This window comes from Mercenaria mercenaria, chromosome 5 (genome assembly GCF_021730395.1).
Source record: "Mercenaria mercenaria strain notata chromosome 5, MADL_Memer_1, whole genome shotgun sequence".
Classification (NCBI taxonomy): domain Eukaryota; kingdom Metazoa; phylum Mollusca; class Bivalvia; order Venerida; family Veneridae; genus Mercenaria; species Mercenaria mercenaria.
The window spans coordinates 50,735,544-50,752,861 of NC_069365.1; the positions used below are offsets into that span (position 1 = coordinate 50,735,544).

The 17,318-nt window shown below is 33.4% G+C and overlaps 2 protein-coding genes and 1 long non-coding RNA gene across 3 annotated transcripts; all 3 read left to right on the forward strand.

Moving 5' to 3' along the window:
* Positions 1-1,268: 1,268 nt before the first annotated feature.
* Positions 1,269-5,279, forward strand: LOC123558975 (uncharacterized). The gene is made up of 5 exons (XR_006687856.2): positions 1,269-1,538; positions 2,220-2,332; positions 2,880-3,054; positions 3,410-3,506; positions 3,959-5,279. It is a non-coding gene; the product is annotated as an uncharacterized LOC123558975 (long non-coding RNA).
* A 236-nt stretch (positions 5,280-5,515) lies between these two features.
* LOC128557034 (uncharacterized) lies at positions 5,516-7,550 on the forward strand. Its single transcript, XM_053543494.1, has 2 exons — positions 5,516-5,972; positions 6,452-7,550. Exons 1-2 carry the CDS (start codon positions 5,715-5,717, stop codon positions 6,782-6,784), a joined length of 591 nt encoding a protein of 196 aa, XP_053399469.1. The 5' UTR covers positions 5,516-5,714; the 3' UTR covers positions 6,785-7,550.
* A 1,078-nt stretch (positions 7,551-8,628) lies between these two features.
* LOC123558974 (uncharacterized) lies at positions 8,629-13,930 on the forward strand. Its single transcript, XM_045350799.2, has 2 exons — positions 8,629-10,074; positions 10,648-13,930. The coding sequence occupies exons 1-2, from the start codon at positions 9,786-9,788 to the stop codon at positions 11,097-11,099; spliced, it is 741 nt and encodes a 246-aa protein (XP_045206734.1). The 5' UTR covers positions 8,629-9,785; the 3' UTR covers positions 11,100-13,930.
* The last annotated feature ends 3,388 nt before the right edge of the window (positions 13,931-17,318 follow it).

Consider the following 17,318-nt stretch of genomic DNA (forward strand, 5'->3'; position numbering starts at 1 on the left):
AATACAGTAGAGCTGAAACTGCATCTGTTTGATATAACTGGATATTTTGACGTTCATGTAAAAATGGAAAAGTACTTTTACAAATTACGAAAAAGAAGTCCCTACAATAGTCTTCTGCACAGAATTTTCTATTTTTCAATTATAATGTTTATTGTATTGCAGGTCTTCCAAGATACCTTTGTGGTGTAAACACGTTATTGGAAAGAAAAGGCCAGTTCTTCACCTCCAGCGTGAGAAGTCTGAAAGTCATTTATAATGCAGACGAAAATGGAGTGAACAAACCGGGGACATTTATTATGAAGTTTGTTTCTTATCATAAAGGTCTGTTTACAAGAATGGTTTTCTACAAATATTGTGAACATAAACACAACAGTGGCGTAAGAGCGGGACTGCGGCCATTTAAGCCTATCCAGATTTTCCTTGAAACTTTTCGTACAACAAAAACAACGTTCTTCCCCTCAGTGACAATAGACATCACATCAAATCCATATCAGTACATCTAAATGCTCTCCCAAATTGGCTTTCATTCCTTTGTATTACTGTGTTTTCTGAGAAAAATCAGTTTTTGCGGTCAAAAGTTGGTGGGGGGGGGGGGACAAACCATATACTGGCCGCCACTCTCTTACGCCTATGATGTGAATCGAGAAACCTGTTTATAAACATATTACTTTCCATTCTTACCTGCTGATGCTCCTATATATTTTTTACATTTACATTTCCCTATGAACCCCGGAAAAACTCATTTCTTAAATGTTTGTCTTGCTTACCTGCGTAATATATATGTTTATAAAGCAACAAGTTGTGATGCTCATTTTGAGTTACATGTTTCCTTTTTACTTGCTGCTGTTGTGTACTTCTAACAATAAAATCAAAACAATCTATAATGCTTAAAAACGGTGAAATTAGAGGTCAACGGTCGAAATCTGAATCCCTCTATTTATAATTACGCCTGACTGGTTTAACTACCATGAACTGTTTGGCATAAGTGATGATTATCACTCCATCAAACTTTGAATTGTTATTTCTTCCTGTCCGTCTACATAGCCTGAAAATTATGTACTTCTGATATGTTTTAGGTAAACATTAGAAACAGTTATTTCGTCAGATGTGCTTGACAGTTACATAATTTGATAGTATATTGTTAAATGCGAATATTCTAAGTCAAATTCGAATATGTGTCTCGCCATGACATTTTTATCCCAAATGACACAAGCCTCGATATCGGTAAAATGACGTTGAAGCTGACGTCACTTAATTAGATATTTGTTTTCATTAATTTGTTTTTAAAGCGACAGCCAATAGTGTTAAAATCAATAATATCGGACGAAGATTTTTAAGTTTAAACGTTTCAACATTTAGTTATCCCACTAGCAATGTAATATCACAAATAATGAGTGATTGCCGAATTATTTCCCTTTGAAATCTTCACGCCATTAACGGTGTATACATGTGTGAAACTGGGTCAGTGAAAACATGCAGTTATTGCTCTGAATATACGCGGATATTTAAAGTGCCTGGCGGATTTATTGACTGTTATGGTAAGTGTTTATTTTCATTATAAATTTATTCGTAATTTAAGTAAAAAAAGAATGGACAGACCGCTTCGTTTGTTGATGTTTCGAAGATACAACTTGGCAGCGAAAAATGGCCGTGTTGACATTTCGATTCGACTGTCTGCTGTCAAAATTTCAAATACTTTTAATATTTGTTAATTTCCATGATGGCAGAATATACTTGTACAGGCGCGCAGCTGCACATAATACTCGCAGAGAGGAGCGCTGCAGTATAAATAGATAGATAGATAGATAGATAGATAGATAGATAGCCAAGACAGTCGGGCATCTATACTATATTAAGTACATTCTGTATGAAATTTTCTGTCTAGAAATTGTAAATGAACAGGAAGATTGTAAGATATGTTTTAACTGTCACAGATGTACACTGAACTGGTGAATAATTAAATGGTCATTGTGCACATACAGTAGAATCTATGACAATTGGAAAAGAAAAGTAGAATAACACAGGAACAGTGGTGTCTTAAATTGTCACTTTTTGTTGTAATAGAAACTAAAATAGACATCCTGAAAATTTATTTTAAAAAATCTACATGCAATTTACAATAAAAACTACTTTTTTCATTCTCACTACTGCCAGTACTGATAGACAGCATGCTGGTAGCCTTCTAAATAAATGAAAAATTCTTTGTTTATATTTTTCAGGACAACCTCCAGCAGTAAGAGATATAAAGGTTCACTGCAGTTTTGACTACAGTATGCTCAGCAAGTATTGTACACATAATAAGCAAGTGGAGTTGCTGTGAATTCTCATGCAGGTATTCTATAAGATTTTAAAGTTAGTGTTTACATTCATATCACTGTCAGTATCCTCAAATGCATTTTTTCATTTATCAATTTTAACTAGATCTATGAAATTCCAAATATCACTAAATTAAATTCCACAGTCTTCAAAAAAAAATCATGACTCTATTAATAAAAGTTACAGGCCTACAGTGCACATTTTACATTGGAATTTACAGTGACACCTTAAAACAGAAAGTTGGTTAAGTGAAACTATCTAAAGGAAGTTGTGTTTTGTTAAGACTTGATTTTACTAATTTCTTTGGGTTTTTTTTTCTCTGAAGTTTTTGTAAATCCCTGAAATGGGAATGAAAATACTACATTGCTTTATAATAAAGATCTATGCAGTATAATAAGCACTGTAAATTGCAATTCAATTAAATTTTGATAAATGCAAGTTGTTGTCAAGCATTATCTATAAGAAATGATGGACTGTTTTGGTCAGTCACAGTGTTGATTCATTCCATTTTTGATGAGAACTTTAATACATTTCTTATAAAGAAAACTGTTCTTGTTTTTAAGGCTTTCAGATTTTCTACCTAGAGTATGAAAAGTACAGTACTGCTTTTGGAAGAGGAGCAAACAGTGTGGTATCTATGGTCCACCGTCACTTCAAGCATCATGGCTATGGAGAAAAGAATGTTTCATTACATATGGACAATTATAGTGGACAAAATAAGAAAAGTGTTGTAATAAGGTAAGAATTCCCAATAAATAAAGAAATATATATTAAGCACACAGAATTTTATGTTGAAATATTTGATTTCACAGTTTGGAAAGTCACTGGTTTCAAGTTTATTTATATAATATGCATACTTTTATGTAAATGAAACATCATTATCTTCACTGATAAACATTGATTTATAATTTGAATAATGCATACTTGCACAATCTATTGTATTAAAAATTCAACTGTGTAGCTGGCATTTAATTGTTTTAATAATTTATTAATAATAAAGTGATGCTATGTTATATTCTAAGGACTACACTATTGCTACATAATTTTTTTTGTCTAAGATTTCATTGTTTAAATATATGTACCCTTATTTTAGTTATGGAATGTGGCTTGTTATGATGGGTCTACATGATGACATGGAGTACAACCTGATGGAGGCCAGGCATACAGAATTCAGTCCTGAACATGTTTAGGTATATTTGGCTTAACCCTCTTTAAGCAAATATGTTCTTAAGTAATAATCAAGTATTGATAAAACTTGCTGCAGAGGTCATGTCTGTAAAGAGGCCACTTATCTTAAGACACCACATTTTCTGTTGCTTTTTGTGTTGTTAAAGAGTGTCTAGCTCACTGCAAGCCAGTTCATTAGAAATAACATAATTGTAATACAGTAACTGTTTTTTCTTTAGCAGGTTAAAGAACTATTTGTTAAAATGAGATCAAAATCATGATCCTTACTTGATGTAGAATATGTGCGATGGTTGAAATTTTTCATGAAAAGAGGTTGTCATTACTGAAATAAAATTCTAAAATGTTATTTAATGTAATTATGTGTGGGCTGTCTTAGGGACAGTTGTTTTTCAGGATTGAAAGAAAGGATATTAGTGTTCTTTGTCTTAAATATTTAATACATTTATCATTACAGAATGTCTTCTGCATGACCTGGTATATTATTGTTGAAGGATTACAACTTCAGCCCAGAGATGGAGATTAATATTTTAGGCAGGGGTTGTCATGACAACCGTATTACCATTCCTGAGCTGGATGCCTTTTGACAGTGGTAACGCCCCTTCGCAGCAACAGCAGCGTATGCTCAAAACCAGCAATGCCAAAGCCATTAAAATTGAGAACTCAGTCATTTAAAACAAAGAATGAATGGAAAAAAGTGTTTAACATTTAAAGTAATACAGAAAAAGAGCTCAGCTCATTTGGTATTTTCTGAAATTTTAATTAATTTGAAAGTGTTTTTGATTTTTTAAAGATGTACTAGACCCAAATTCCATACATTTGAATGTGAACAAATGCTACATATAGTTTATGTTAACATTGAATTAACAAGTTTATGGTGTCAGCAGTACAATGTATTGGTTAAATATAGACACACTGTATGTATGTAAGGCTGAACACAGTATAAATGTGAAAATCCTTTAAAACACTGGAAGATTTTTCAACAATCTACTGTTTAGTACTGCATGACATAAAATCATGAGTGTAGCTCTACATACACAGTTGATTTATAATAAGCAAAGTTTAATGTATTTATTGATGATTTTCTACATTTGAAGTAATTACCTTAATATTAAATATTTTAGTGAAGATATATTTTATGCAACTATGTAAGTTGAAAAAAGCTACCCTCCAGGAAGAATATTTTGAAATGATACTTTTACTTAAAAATTTATGTAAAATATGAAGGAAATAAAATGAATTCTTTATTTTATAAAAAATGTTGTTGCCATGGAAACAGAACTTAAGTATTAAGTATATCTGCTTTCATAGCAGAGTAATATGACCTTTGAATATAATTAATATGTAAACAATTTAATGTTATATAATCATCACTGATACTTTTAATATTCAATTGACACTGTCATTGAGCAATGCATCTTACATTCGAAGTTGAATGACACATTACAAATTTATATTAGATATTTATGGAATTGCTTTTAGATATTTTTGAGATGAATATAAATCAGAAAAAAACACAAATTCTTGTTCTTCAGGAGAACTAATATATATTTTATAAATTTACATTTTTTTTGCTCCAAATGTAGGCTAAAATGTTTGTTGAATTGACATTTAAAGTAATAGTTGTATTTTGTTGCTATGGAAACTTGAATTATGACATTTTTTGAATATGAAATAGCATATTTACAGCAAGAAGGCATTATCAACTGTGCTAATCATGTTAAATACTTTTAATATTGATGGCAAAATATGATATTGAAATAAATGATAAAAGTACATGATTTTAGTATTTGTCATTATTATTTAACAAAACGTGCAAGTTTGCGGTGGGAAGTTATTGTACAAAAAATGCTGTAATTTTGTTATTTTAAAACATGCAGGTCTAAAATTTTGAATTTATGTTAAGGACACATCTACAGTTCAGAATATATGAAAAACTCAGTTTCCATAAAAATGTCATTTGGGACCATTTTGTCATGGCTTGTCACATATTTCTTTCGGGTAGTTGTTACGGAACTAATGTACACGAATGCAGCAATGGTCATTGTGTATCGAAAGAATACGCATGCTCCAGTGACTTCGACGTGTGTGGTGACACCGATTCTAATTGTGCGGTTGATGAAACGTCCGATGAGGTCACGTCCGTAGCAGTAACGATATTCACTGTCATTTCAGTCATTACTTTCATTTTGTTTACAATATTTGGATTTTGTATGGTGCATAGGACCGGTCGAGGAGATAGCGGATGTGGATGTCTCAGGGAAATATGCGTTTGTGTCTGTGAAAGTGCTGGACGATGTTGTGAAGGAATTGCGGACATGTGTGCTAGCTGTTGCAGGTGTACACGAGAGAAATGTAGTTCATGTGGCGAGTCCATAGACTCTTTTAAAACTTCATGTGGTGATCATTGCGCAGAATGTTGCCAAAGTATAAGAAACAAATGCTCCGGGTGTACCTTGTTTAGGGAAACGGTAAGAAATATCATATTATGTTATTTACTTTATTTCTACTTAGTATGATTATTACTGCTGCCATGTTTTGTTTTGGAAAAGATGCATTCTTTCTTTTGGATCCCTTTCTTTGAAGTTTTTCCAACCTGGTAGCTCTTAGGCAATTAGTTTTTCGGTATTATTTAAATTGAGCTTATAAAGCAATACGAAGTCTTGCAAATTCAAAGTTTAGCGACATAATTATGACTCGGCGCATGGACAACATTAAAGAAATGTGTTGTCATTATTATTCTAAAACGGTACGGAATCATTCTTTTAAATCATCTCTGAACATAGAAATAGATTATAATTACATCATACTTTTAAGTGTGCCTTGTAACCATTTTCTTTAGATTGTTTTGTAAATATATTTCATTTTAATTAAACTTACATTTATCCTTTTAATTCTGTTACGTACATTTCAGCATTTTAATCACACTTTTTATCATTTCATTCACTAGAATAACCATGACACCAATAACGGCCCTACCTCTGACGCTTCTGGATCACCTGGTGATGCCAATATAGTGACGTCACAACCTACGTCAGTACAGGAGAACAATGTAACTGCGGTACTCGCCAGCGACACTTCATCGAGTTCCTCGGATTCAGACTGGGAAAGTGATGATAATGTCGCCTCTAACAATCACGTGACACCATCCCTCCTCCAATACAGAACCTATTTGTGGAAGATCCGCCACCTTCCTATGATGAAGCTGTTGCACCTTCATACAAGGACTACGTTGCAAACAAAGAACGATATGCAAAGCATAAAAATAAAAGAAAAAAAGTAAAGTACATATCTTAGACTATCTGAATAATAAGTCTTATTTTTAAACCGATTTTCTACTCATTATTTTCACGCTAACTAAGTTTGAAACCTCGAACGGTCGGTCGGTGAAGCGTTCGGTTCGTTTGTTGCACCATAATTTTGGCGCGATTACGCTTTAAAAGGATTTCTTTGAAACTTCATAAATGTGATCACCAGAAAGACTAGAAAAATGCAAGGCGTGTTTTTTTCTGTGTCAGTTCGAGCATTACGGAATTAATAGTCCCTTCACAGAGACAAAATAACTTTTTATGTCCACTGAGAATACATTTTTATATTTTTTTTTTTTATCATCTTTAGCAGCTCTTATTAAGGAACTAAAATGAACATAATACACATGTTCACCATAACGTGATGATATACGTGATTTTTTTTCTGGATTGGTCTAAGCAATGCATAATTTAGGACCCTTCTTTTTAGACCAAGTTTGTACAGTTGCAATTATAAATATACAGGAGTATGTGGCACTACTTTTTTTCTAATCCAGTCCATATCTAACTATCATTGAACCAATACCTCTTTTATATAGGATAGATATCGTAAAATTATGTCAGACCATTATAGTTTTGCTCACTGGTTTTAAGTCGGACCAATATCATGTCTAGGTCCGATATCGATTAGGTGTCAAACCGTCTATCCGTAACTGGTGATACTCTGTCTTTAACGCAGTTCACTTTTATTGACAAAAAATCATCTTTGAAATCTGCATGTCAAACAGCTTACGTATGTCTATTACATTTAAAGAGAAATCCGATAATTTTTTTCCTTTCATAGAATTTTTTTAAATTCATATATATGATAGGAAAATGTGTGCTGAAAACAATGAACAAATAAAAATAATATGTCACCAGGCTTGTTTTTGTGAAAAATTGCTTTGAACACACCCACTGTTGCTGAAACTGCCAGCGATTTTTTTAATTTTCATAATTTTCTGCTTTTTTATAAATACCAACCAAAATATACATCCAGGCAGCACAATACGGTTTTTTTCTTATTACAGATTTTATCATATACTTACTTGATATCATAGTCATATCTGTAATACTCTATCCTTACAAAGATGGGTACAAATGAAATAAAATATTGTTTCATATTTACTTTTGTGAACTTTTTTCAATGAAAAATACCCATAGTGAAGAATATTTTTTTAAATTTTGAAAAAAACTCTTTCATAGAATTTTTTCCTTTTTTTCTTGTGTATAGATAATTGTATTGTGAGCATAAAAAGGGCTAAAAATGTATGGGTCACCAGGCTATTTTTTATGTTAAGACCGCTAGAATACAAACACTTGTTCGGACGGAAATGGCGCGAACCTGCCCAAATTGATTACATGTATGTCTGCTAAAAGTTTAAAAAAAGTTTTAAAAATTCTTAATTCTTTCTATAATTGCATACTAAATAATCTGAAAGGTGATATTGTCTTATCAGTACTAAGTCAATTATCTTACATTATATGAAAAACACTGTCTTTATACTAAAATGCGATGTGAAAACACAACCACAAAAATAGCAAGATACCTGTCAGGCATGATACTTGTCAATACAACATAAACCAGTATCAACATTTGATTACTGATATAACTTATCAAAAATGTTATTTCATTCAAGATTCCTCATATTTAAGATTGTCTGTAACATGTTTCAACAAATGTTGACTTCAGTTCAGTTTTCCATAGAAAGTGTCGGCTGCGCAGAAAGATGCGCATTAAAAACTATAGGAATTCCCTTTAAGTTGCATTTCTTACGACATCTGGCCAATACTTGACCTTTGTTGTTTTTGATGTGTTTAACACATATGAATGGTTAGGTACTGACTGGATTTCTAATCATATGTTAACTTACACACATAACACTAGGCCTAATCGTTAGGAAAAAATAGTGTGGGTCATATTTTTATATCGGGCAGACATAGCGCCTACCCGCCAATATTCGACTGCTGTCTATCCGATGACATATCTATGAATTAGGCGCGGAGAATAATCAATAGTAAAGTGTAATTTCAAAGTGAATCTTTGATTTGAAAATAACGCGTACTGTTCCTAGGGCCGTCATTTCATTACTGTATCAACATTTTGATGAAATACATGTACATTTGTATTTAAACGGTACTGACGGAATGAATAAATAAGAAAAAAAAAATCTTTAAAATCGAACATATATTACTCACTTACAAATATTTACAACTCAAAAGTATGTACTTACAACTTTCCCGTGTTTCGCGATATTATGCTACTATAATTGTAAATGTATTAGCCAGAATCCAAAATAAAATAAAATAAAATATTGCCAGTGGTTTGGATAGTTAATGAAATATGGGCAGTTATTTGGATGCAAATAGTTAAACCACTCGTGATTTAATTATTACGCATCCGCACTCCAGCCCATATTCGCACTGGCTATAGCTTTATCAGATCAAGCGGTTCCAACGTTGTTTGAGCGTTGATTTTACGCTGATCAGATGGTAAAATATGGCCGATTGTATAAATTTCCGGTCTTGTTAGTATGATTCAAAAGAATATCTACGAACTGAATGAAAACGATGGGTGCACCTGGAGCGCAAATGTCTCCATTTCTAGCACATGTGTCAATTTATTCAAACACTTCTGTATAGTACGGCGGGGGAAGAAAGACATATAACGGTGGACAATTTCATTTCGACATTTAGCGTTTAAGGAGCGACATAGAGCAGCAGATGATTTTGTAACATTTAACGTCACACTTGCGGCATGTAACGGTGTCACACAAACACAATCCTGTCTTCTAGCCTACTCAGCTATTTTTTTTTTTCAAGGGAAATCACTATTTAGATACAAAACATTGTGTTATAACTATAATTGCTTCCCGTGGTACTGTGTGTAACCAGCCCAAAGTAGGATTTTCCAACAATCACGTGAGCACTTTTACATATAAATCGAAGATTGAAACAGGTTATTTCATAACATCGATATTGAAAAGTGATTCAGAAATGGAAGGTAGATCTAGCTTGTTACCTCAAGATTCAGTGTTGGATACAAAGAGGCCATTCACAGAAAGTGGAAAATGTGACGATGAGGTAACATTTGAGTTCGATGACCAAAAAAAGCTGTTTGTATCTAGGAATTTTCTGCGATACGCTTCCCCAGTTTTTGAAGCTATGTTTAACCATGATTTCAAGGAGAAAAATCTGAACTGCGTAGAACTGACCGGGAAGAAGTATGAGGAGTTTCTGGAATTTCTACTTTCCATTCATCCTGGAATTCTAAAGTCAGTTACAGGTAGGTTACACGACATTACTGAATGTAACACCACTTGGCAAATTTATTATATGATATTAGGCACCTATTAACTAGTTTCCAGTTATGTGTTTTGGCGCATTACTAAGACTAAACTAAGTGTATAAATTGGAAATTAAACACAGTATACGTAAACACATGTAAGTGCACAATCTATATTTCAAATCGAAAGTAGTTCATTCAAAACTAAGATTAATATCATCTATCTTTAGAATGGCGCTTAAAAGGTAAATAAACTATTTCATCCCGCGTATTAAAGCAATAGCATACGGAGTAAAGTAAGCTAAAATGTAGGATAGAATGTGTTTTTGAGTACAGTACCTGGTTATGACTTAATTGATATATTGAATATTTGTAGTTTATAATCATCATAAGCAACTATATAGTAATGAGCATCGGACTAAAATTACTTTTGTCTTGTAAAATATAAATATCTAAATTAACTAATTCTGAGTGTTAATTTGTCTCTTGTCGGTTAGCCAGCGCAGATTTTACAACACTAGAATTTGTTTTAAAGCGCAAGTAACACTGCAGTGCCTTTGTTTTATTTCTCAGAATCAAACGTCTTAAGCATTGTTGGAATCGCAGAAGAATATCAAGTGAAATCCATGACAACAAAATGCAAGGAAGTCATGAAGGCTTGGCTATTAAAGACAGTTGAAGAGGCAAAATCGATGGATTATAATCATCGTGTGGAGCCTTTAAGAGAGTGTTTCCGTATCATAAACACTGCCATTAGTCTTAATTACGATGACATTGTGACATCTGGTGTGAAAACTGTCGCTAAATATGGGCATGTGCATTACATTAGAAACCGACCTAGACCAACACGTACACATGGTCCTGTTTTTGGAGCCCGGACCATCCAACAAACTTCAAAAACTGAAGAACCAATAGATCAAATTAAAAAGGAATGTATGGAAATGTTCAATGGACTGCCAGCAGAGGTTAGATGTAGAATTTTATCTGAAAGACTATTATTTTGGAATGATTCTGACATGAAATAGGCTTAGAAAAAATATAAAACTAATGTAAATCATTCGAAACTCGACACTTTAGGACATCATGTACAAAGAACATTATTCAATAGTGAGCATGTGACAGACATAAAAATATTGTCTGTATGTACTTTATATAAACTAAGTGACAACTAAGAGTTGATAAGGAATATATACATATTCAGAGGAAACATCGGGAGACAAAAAAAACACAAGCAAGTGATGTGATAACATATTTGTTTAAAATCCTTTCTGTATTATGTCAAAAGGGAGATTTCATTTCCCTATTAAAGAGGCTGATAACGCTGTACCAACGTCTGTTTATATCCGAGTGGAAATAAAAATATTATATGTTAATGTTTTACCATAAACAGTTCGAGATTATTTTTGGTTTCGAAAACTGTATACTTAAAATATATATTATGAAGTTGAAAACCCAGGACACGGAAATTATAAAATGGTTGCACTGCACGCGTTCTTTGAAATGATGTTTATACGGCCACAGGCCGATATTGATTTCATCTTTACTTTCTGTAAATATCTGGGGTGAAGATCATTTAACAGCTGATTAAATTTCTACATTTTGATTGGTGGATGAAACATTCCACAGGGAATCGAATGGAATAGATAATATTTCTAAAGGGTTGTGCAGGTGCTCTGAGCTGTATTGTGAGACAGTATAATCCGTTGCAAGACTCCTGTGGAAATAGTTTACGTCCTAAACCTGAATCCCCTCTGAAGTGAAACTGCGGCAGAGTTCAACTACAAACCTGCCAACTCTGCCACTTTGTTACAGTGTGATCTCCCGTAAACGACTGACAGTCAACTCGTCCTCTAGTCAACTCTTGCCCATTTTGGTCATCTTGTATCCCTTGACGATTTCAAATTGGTCATTTTCTTCCCCACTTTTCGGTCCCTCCTTTTTAATCTTTTTCCAACCAATAGAAACCAATACATCATCGTAAACTTCAAGTAATAAGTTGTCAAACTGTGAAAAGAAAAGGGGTGTAAACAGATTTGTGGTGAAACGCCGCCAAACTGAAGCCAATGACCCTTTTTCGTTTTCTCTGCGAATCATTTGCCATTAACACGCGAAATTTATCATGAAATCTGTCTTATTTTTCTGAATATACATAATTCGTATGAAATCAGCCCCCTTTTTACACTCAAAAGTGACAAAAATGCAAAATTGAGGGTTTATTTTATGGGTACTTCATTCAACTACACCACGAAGGCACATTTTCGATCGAATTACGGTGAATTGCTACATAATATAAACCCTTATTAGACAAATGAATTTAACGACCCGTTATACGCGGAAACACGCGTAAATTCGATAAAATACTTGAAACCGAGAGAAATAAAGGTAAGAAAACGTATGATCAAATGTTGGTGTCAGACAGAACATCTTATGATCAGAACTTGGTGTCAGTAAGAACCTTCCCTGCGAATCATGTGGTGTCAGACAGAAGATTTGTGGCCTACCAACCCGACTTGAACACCTCGTATTTTCGAAAGTAATGGAGATTTCGCCGGGATTTTGGCAGCCAAAGAGGGTTATTTATTGAAGGTAATGACAAGATTGTTGCCTCAGAAATGAGAAAAAAAATCCTCGGTTCAATATGCAAAACAATGAAAATCTGGCCGTGAATTAACCATCTATGTGATTATTTGATGGTCTTTTTTATTCAGAAAACATTTTTCTATCCTCGAAACCCGGTAGAAATTTGGTTTTCATCGATTCACATTGTGTATAGACAAAATTGAAAATACTGACTGCAAAACGAAAACAATCTCGGAAAAGTGCCACGTTGTCCGATCCGGTGTCATGTTGTTTTGTGGTGTCGCGTTATCACGTTATAGAGTATGAGAGTGCATGCACGTTTCGTAGCACGTTGGTGTGCATTGACTAATGCAGCGGTGTTTCTTTTTTAAAGATACTTCTTGAAGTCCTTGTTTCCCTTTGTCCTCTATTTCATTAACTTCCTGCACACCACCATTTTTAATGCCGTGTTACTGTATATGCAAATAATCTATTCTTTTGATTACGGGTATGTACAAACGGTTATGTCGGTATGCGGATGCAGACGAGTCTGATGTAATATCATCAGTGTAAACAGTTCCTTCCTGCTCCTATGCAGCATATGCATTTCTGACATTAAAGAAAAGAGCAAAACATATCTTTAGCATTGCCTTATTCCGTAGTTTGTAATACTTATGTAGGGCTTATATAGATGATAATATATGTAGAACTAATAAAGATAATAATATAAAACTACAGAACGAATTAAAACTAACAAGTAACTGGACACAGCCCATACTTTTGTACAACATGTTTCACTGTCAAAGAAATGAAAGTGGAGTATTAGTTTTCAATGAAAGTGTTGGTTTTTTTGTTGTTTTTTTTTTTGTTTTTTCCAGATCTTTTGCTTCATTTTGATTATATGTATGTGTTTTATGTACGTGATATTTATCGAATAAATACTGTTCAAACTTAACTAATACTTATGTGTATATCTGGGTTTGAATTGAACAATGCTTACTGCTATACAAAGACGAAGTCGAGTCGCCAACGATCATTTTGTCATTGTTGCTACTTGTGGCCGATACAGCTTTACATTTGGAAATACATCTGCAAAGGAATTTAACTAAGCCTTATAGCTACTCGCCCATAGTTTGGGTGAAATTTTTCAACATGTTCATTTCCACTAATTTTGACATAGAAGGTATATATGGCACTGAAAAATAATGAATGGGTGAAAATAAAACTTAGATATTGGTAAAATGCAAGAAGAATGTAAATTTTGTGCATTATATCAAAAGCGTTGCAACGGTTTATTACCTTCTGCACAATATTTTCAGTTGTTTATAAGAATATCTTGCAAAAATCTTATGTAAATAATTTTGTACCACTAGTCACATTCAGAGTACTCACTTTTTATGGATTTTTACGAGGAATCATTTTTCGCCTAAAATGTGTGAGTTAATTAGTCCCTATTACTATGTTTCTGTATATGCTTGTTTTATCTACGTTGTCTGCCTGTTTCATTTTCGTCTTATTTCATTCATTTTCACATCCATACAAATTCTACTCTCTACTTACATAATAATTTATAATTCGAACTAGTATCCTCGCTGGGAAAGTCAACTATTCTGAATTTGATTATATCCGTTAATGCAAACTATTTGTGCAAAGTCGATGTATCCTTGGGATTAAGTTAACTTTCGGAGATTGAAAATATAGCTTCTCTGATCCAAATCAGTTAAAAAGACTTAAATGTCAATGCTGATTTGCGAGACATGATAACAGTGATTTTAATATATGGGCAAATATTTAAACAGTGCGAATGTGTAGTACAATTCGGGTGTGTACATAAAGCAGCATCGAAACTAATGGACTTGTTGTGGCATGTGCACGCTCGTTTACTGCAATGCGCTTATCTTCGTATTGAATTGTACAAATTTAACATACACAGGCATTTGATTTGAGCGATGGTACATATTGTCAAGAATTGCGCAAATTTGCGGTCGTATGTGGCATTTTGTAACAGCTAATAAGTAAAGAACTTACATGGTTCAAAAGTATAATTATTTCTAGAATTTAGACTTTAAGTGCATTATACGAACTCTATCCGCACTTCCCTCCCCCCCCCCCCCCCCCCCCCCCCTCCCGTAAAAATGGTTTTGATGTCACTGATGGTGAAATATCAAACCAAATTTAGATGTATTCCCAAGATTTGACCGGATAAAGAAAATCTATTTTAAGATAAATTGCCTTATCTTAGAACGAAATTTGCATTTATCTTAATGTTTCGGTTTATGCCGCGATATCTTAACATCTGTCGATTTTGTTGAAATATTCCTTTGTATTTTTGATATATTATTCTGTAGATGTGAGAAGTGTAATTTTAGCAATTTGAAAGATATTGATAAAGATATTGGATGTTTGGGAGGGAGCTGATGAAGTGTTTTGTAAAGTGAATGTTATTATGTAATGCATAATTTATTTTCAAGAATGGATGTAACATTATATAGCACAAATTGATTTATGGACGTATGGAACATGTTTATGAAATCCTGATTTTAATCTACGAGTTATTCACAGATCATTGTAAGGTATCGACAATAAAATAATTACACGCGAAGCGTTTCAGATATCATATTTGTAATATTCAAACCCTGCATTGTACATTTTTTCTTATCTGTAATACTGGCTATTGTCGCAGTTGTATGAACTATTGTTTAAATTACAGGTAGTTTTAACAGTTTGCATACAAAGAAGCAGTTGATATAAGACAATATAAAAATGGCCTCTGACGGGATAATAAAGCAAGAAGCAAATGCTGAAACTACTTTTACATCGTTTACTGAAAAAGGATTGTGTAGAGATGAAGTGAAATTAGTATTTGACGATGAAAGGGAGCTGTTTGTTTCAGAAAACTTCCTGTCGCTTTCTTCGCCGGTTTTCAAAGTAATGTGTTCGAATGATTTCATGGAGAAAAATGAAATGACAGTTAGGCTACCTGGAAAAAGCTATGACGATTTTCTCGAGTTTTTGATGTGTATCCATCCGGCGGTGCTAAAGCCAATTGATGGTAAATATTCTTTTATTTGTTCACGGGCCGCTGTTTTGACGACGTCCGCGTATAGTCAGGGAGAACGTTCCTTAGATGACGTAGCAGTTGTTCCGGTTGGTGAACAGAATGGCCGGGAAGCTGATTTTAATGTTAGATGCAACAAAATGTGTGCAATTTATAAATATAACCTTGTTTACATATGGAAAGGTAATATAATGTAAATATCAGAAATGAATTAAAGTTGATCTGAGTGCGATTCATGGATTTGCCGATCCTATTCTGTCGTTCATTTCTCAAGAACTCAGAAAAATATATTTCATTTCTTAGATATACTAGTTCGGTTTAGTTGCAAAACAGAAAATGTTGGCCTAATCCTTTCCTAGATTGAAAAAGTCCAACGAGACTGTAACATAGATGTTAAGGCAATAAATTCGAACGTGAATATAAATTGATTTAATTTATTTTTGTTTATCATTCTTTCATAATCGAATGCAGTTCGTATGGTTCCGATTGCTGACAAGTACCAAGTACCATCAATAGCTGCAAAATGCCAAAGGTTAATGAAGAAGGCTATGAACAAGGATCTTGAAGAGGCAAAAAAGCGTCATTCTAAGGTCGATAATAATGATGTGCCTGTTCGTAAATGTCTCATTTTCTTTAATACTGCAGTGACATTTGGATATAAAAGTCTTATTGAGCACTGTTCTACTATTCTTGCGAGCTTCCCGTCTGCAGTATACACTGATGTGGACAAAAGTTGCAACTTGAAGTACTACAACTATCCAAGTGTTGAAGTAAATGGAGAAAGCGTTAAGGTGGAAGACGTACGCTCTGAATGCATGGCTTTGTTTAAACAACTACCACCTGATGTTAGCCTCATGGTAACTTCCAAACGATTAACAAAGTGCGATACTCAAAACCTCTTATAGAGACAAACTGGCTTGGATGATCCAAACTATAAACGTGAGATCTTTTGTGGCTGTCTGAGTTCTGATGTTATTTTCTCGGATGTATTTCTGACTTTACATAATTATAATTTTAGTACACGTGATATACGTGATTCAAAACAAATGAAAATCATGTTGGAGATACTTGATTTAGATAGACGGCGTTTTAGCACAAGAACAAATACTGGTGACTGATAATTTAGTTATGCAGACGTTAATGGTTCTACGAATGTTTTCTGTTTGTCTGTTTTTGATCATTTCACAAATTCTATGTTTTTTGTTGGGCATAACATAAAATCGACACACACACCTTCTGTTAGCCTGAATGAGTTCCTTACATGAAAGTAATATACACACCAAGCGGGATTTCGAACCATCAACGGTAAGGTGAAAGTAATACGAAATAAGCGACTTTAAAGACGCACCACAGAATAACTGTAATTCCATGATGGAAATTTTACATGATCTACATGAAAGTAATGAGAAATAAAAGCGTCTAGTTACAAATTGACGGTGACAAGTCAAAGACAATGTGTTTAATGTCTAAATGTATTATCAAATAAATGTAGGAGTATGCACAGTATTTTATGTATTAAGTTTAGTTTTGACCACACTTCTTTTCTATAGTGTAAGAAAGTTGTTTATCTATGTTTTTAAAACTATACTGAAAAGAGATTGACTGAATATCAGGCATAAAATCCTTA

Coding starts and splice junctions, on each gene's coding strand:
- LOC128557034 (XM_053543494.1), top strand. CDS start 5,715: ATGGTGCATAGGACCGGTCGAGGAGATAGCGGATGTGGATGTCTCAGG. Junction 5,973..6,451: donor GTACCTTGTTTAGGGAAACG/GTAAGAAATATC, acceptor TTCATTCACTAG/AATAACCATGACACCAATAA.
- LOC123558974 (XM_045350799.2), top strand. CDS start 9,786: ATGGAAGGTAGATCTAGCTTGTTACCTCAAGATTCAGTGTTGGATACA. Junction 10,075..10,647: donor AATTCTAAAGTCAGTTACAG/GTAGGTTACACG, acceptor TTTATTTCTCAG/AATCAAACGTCTTAAGCATT.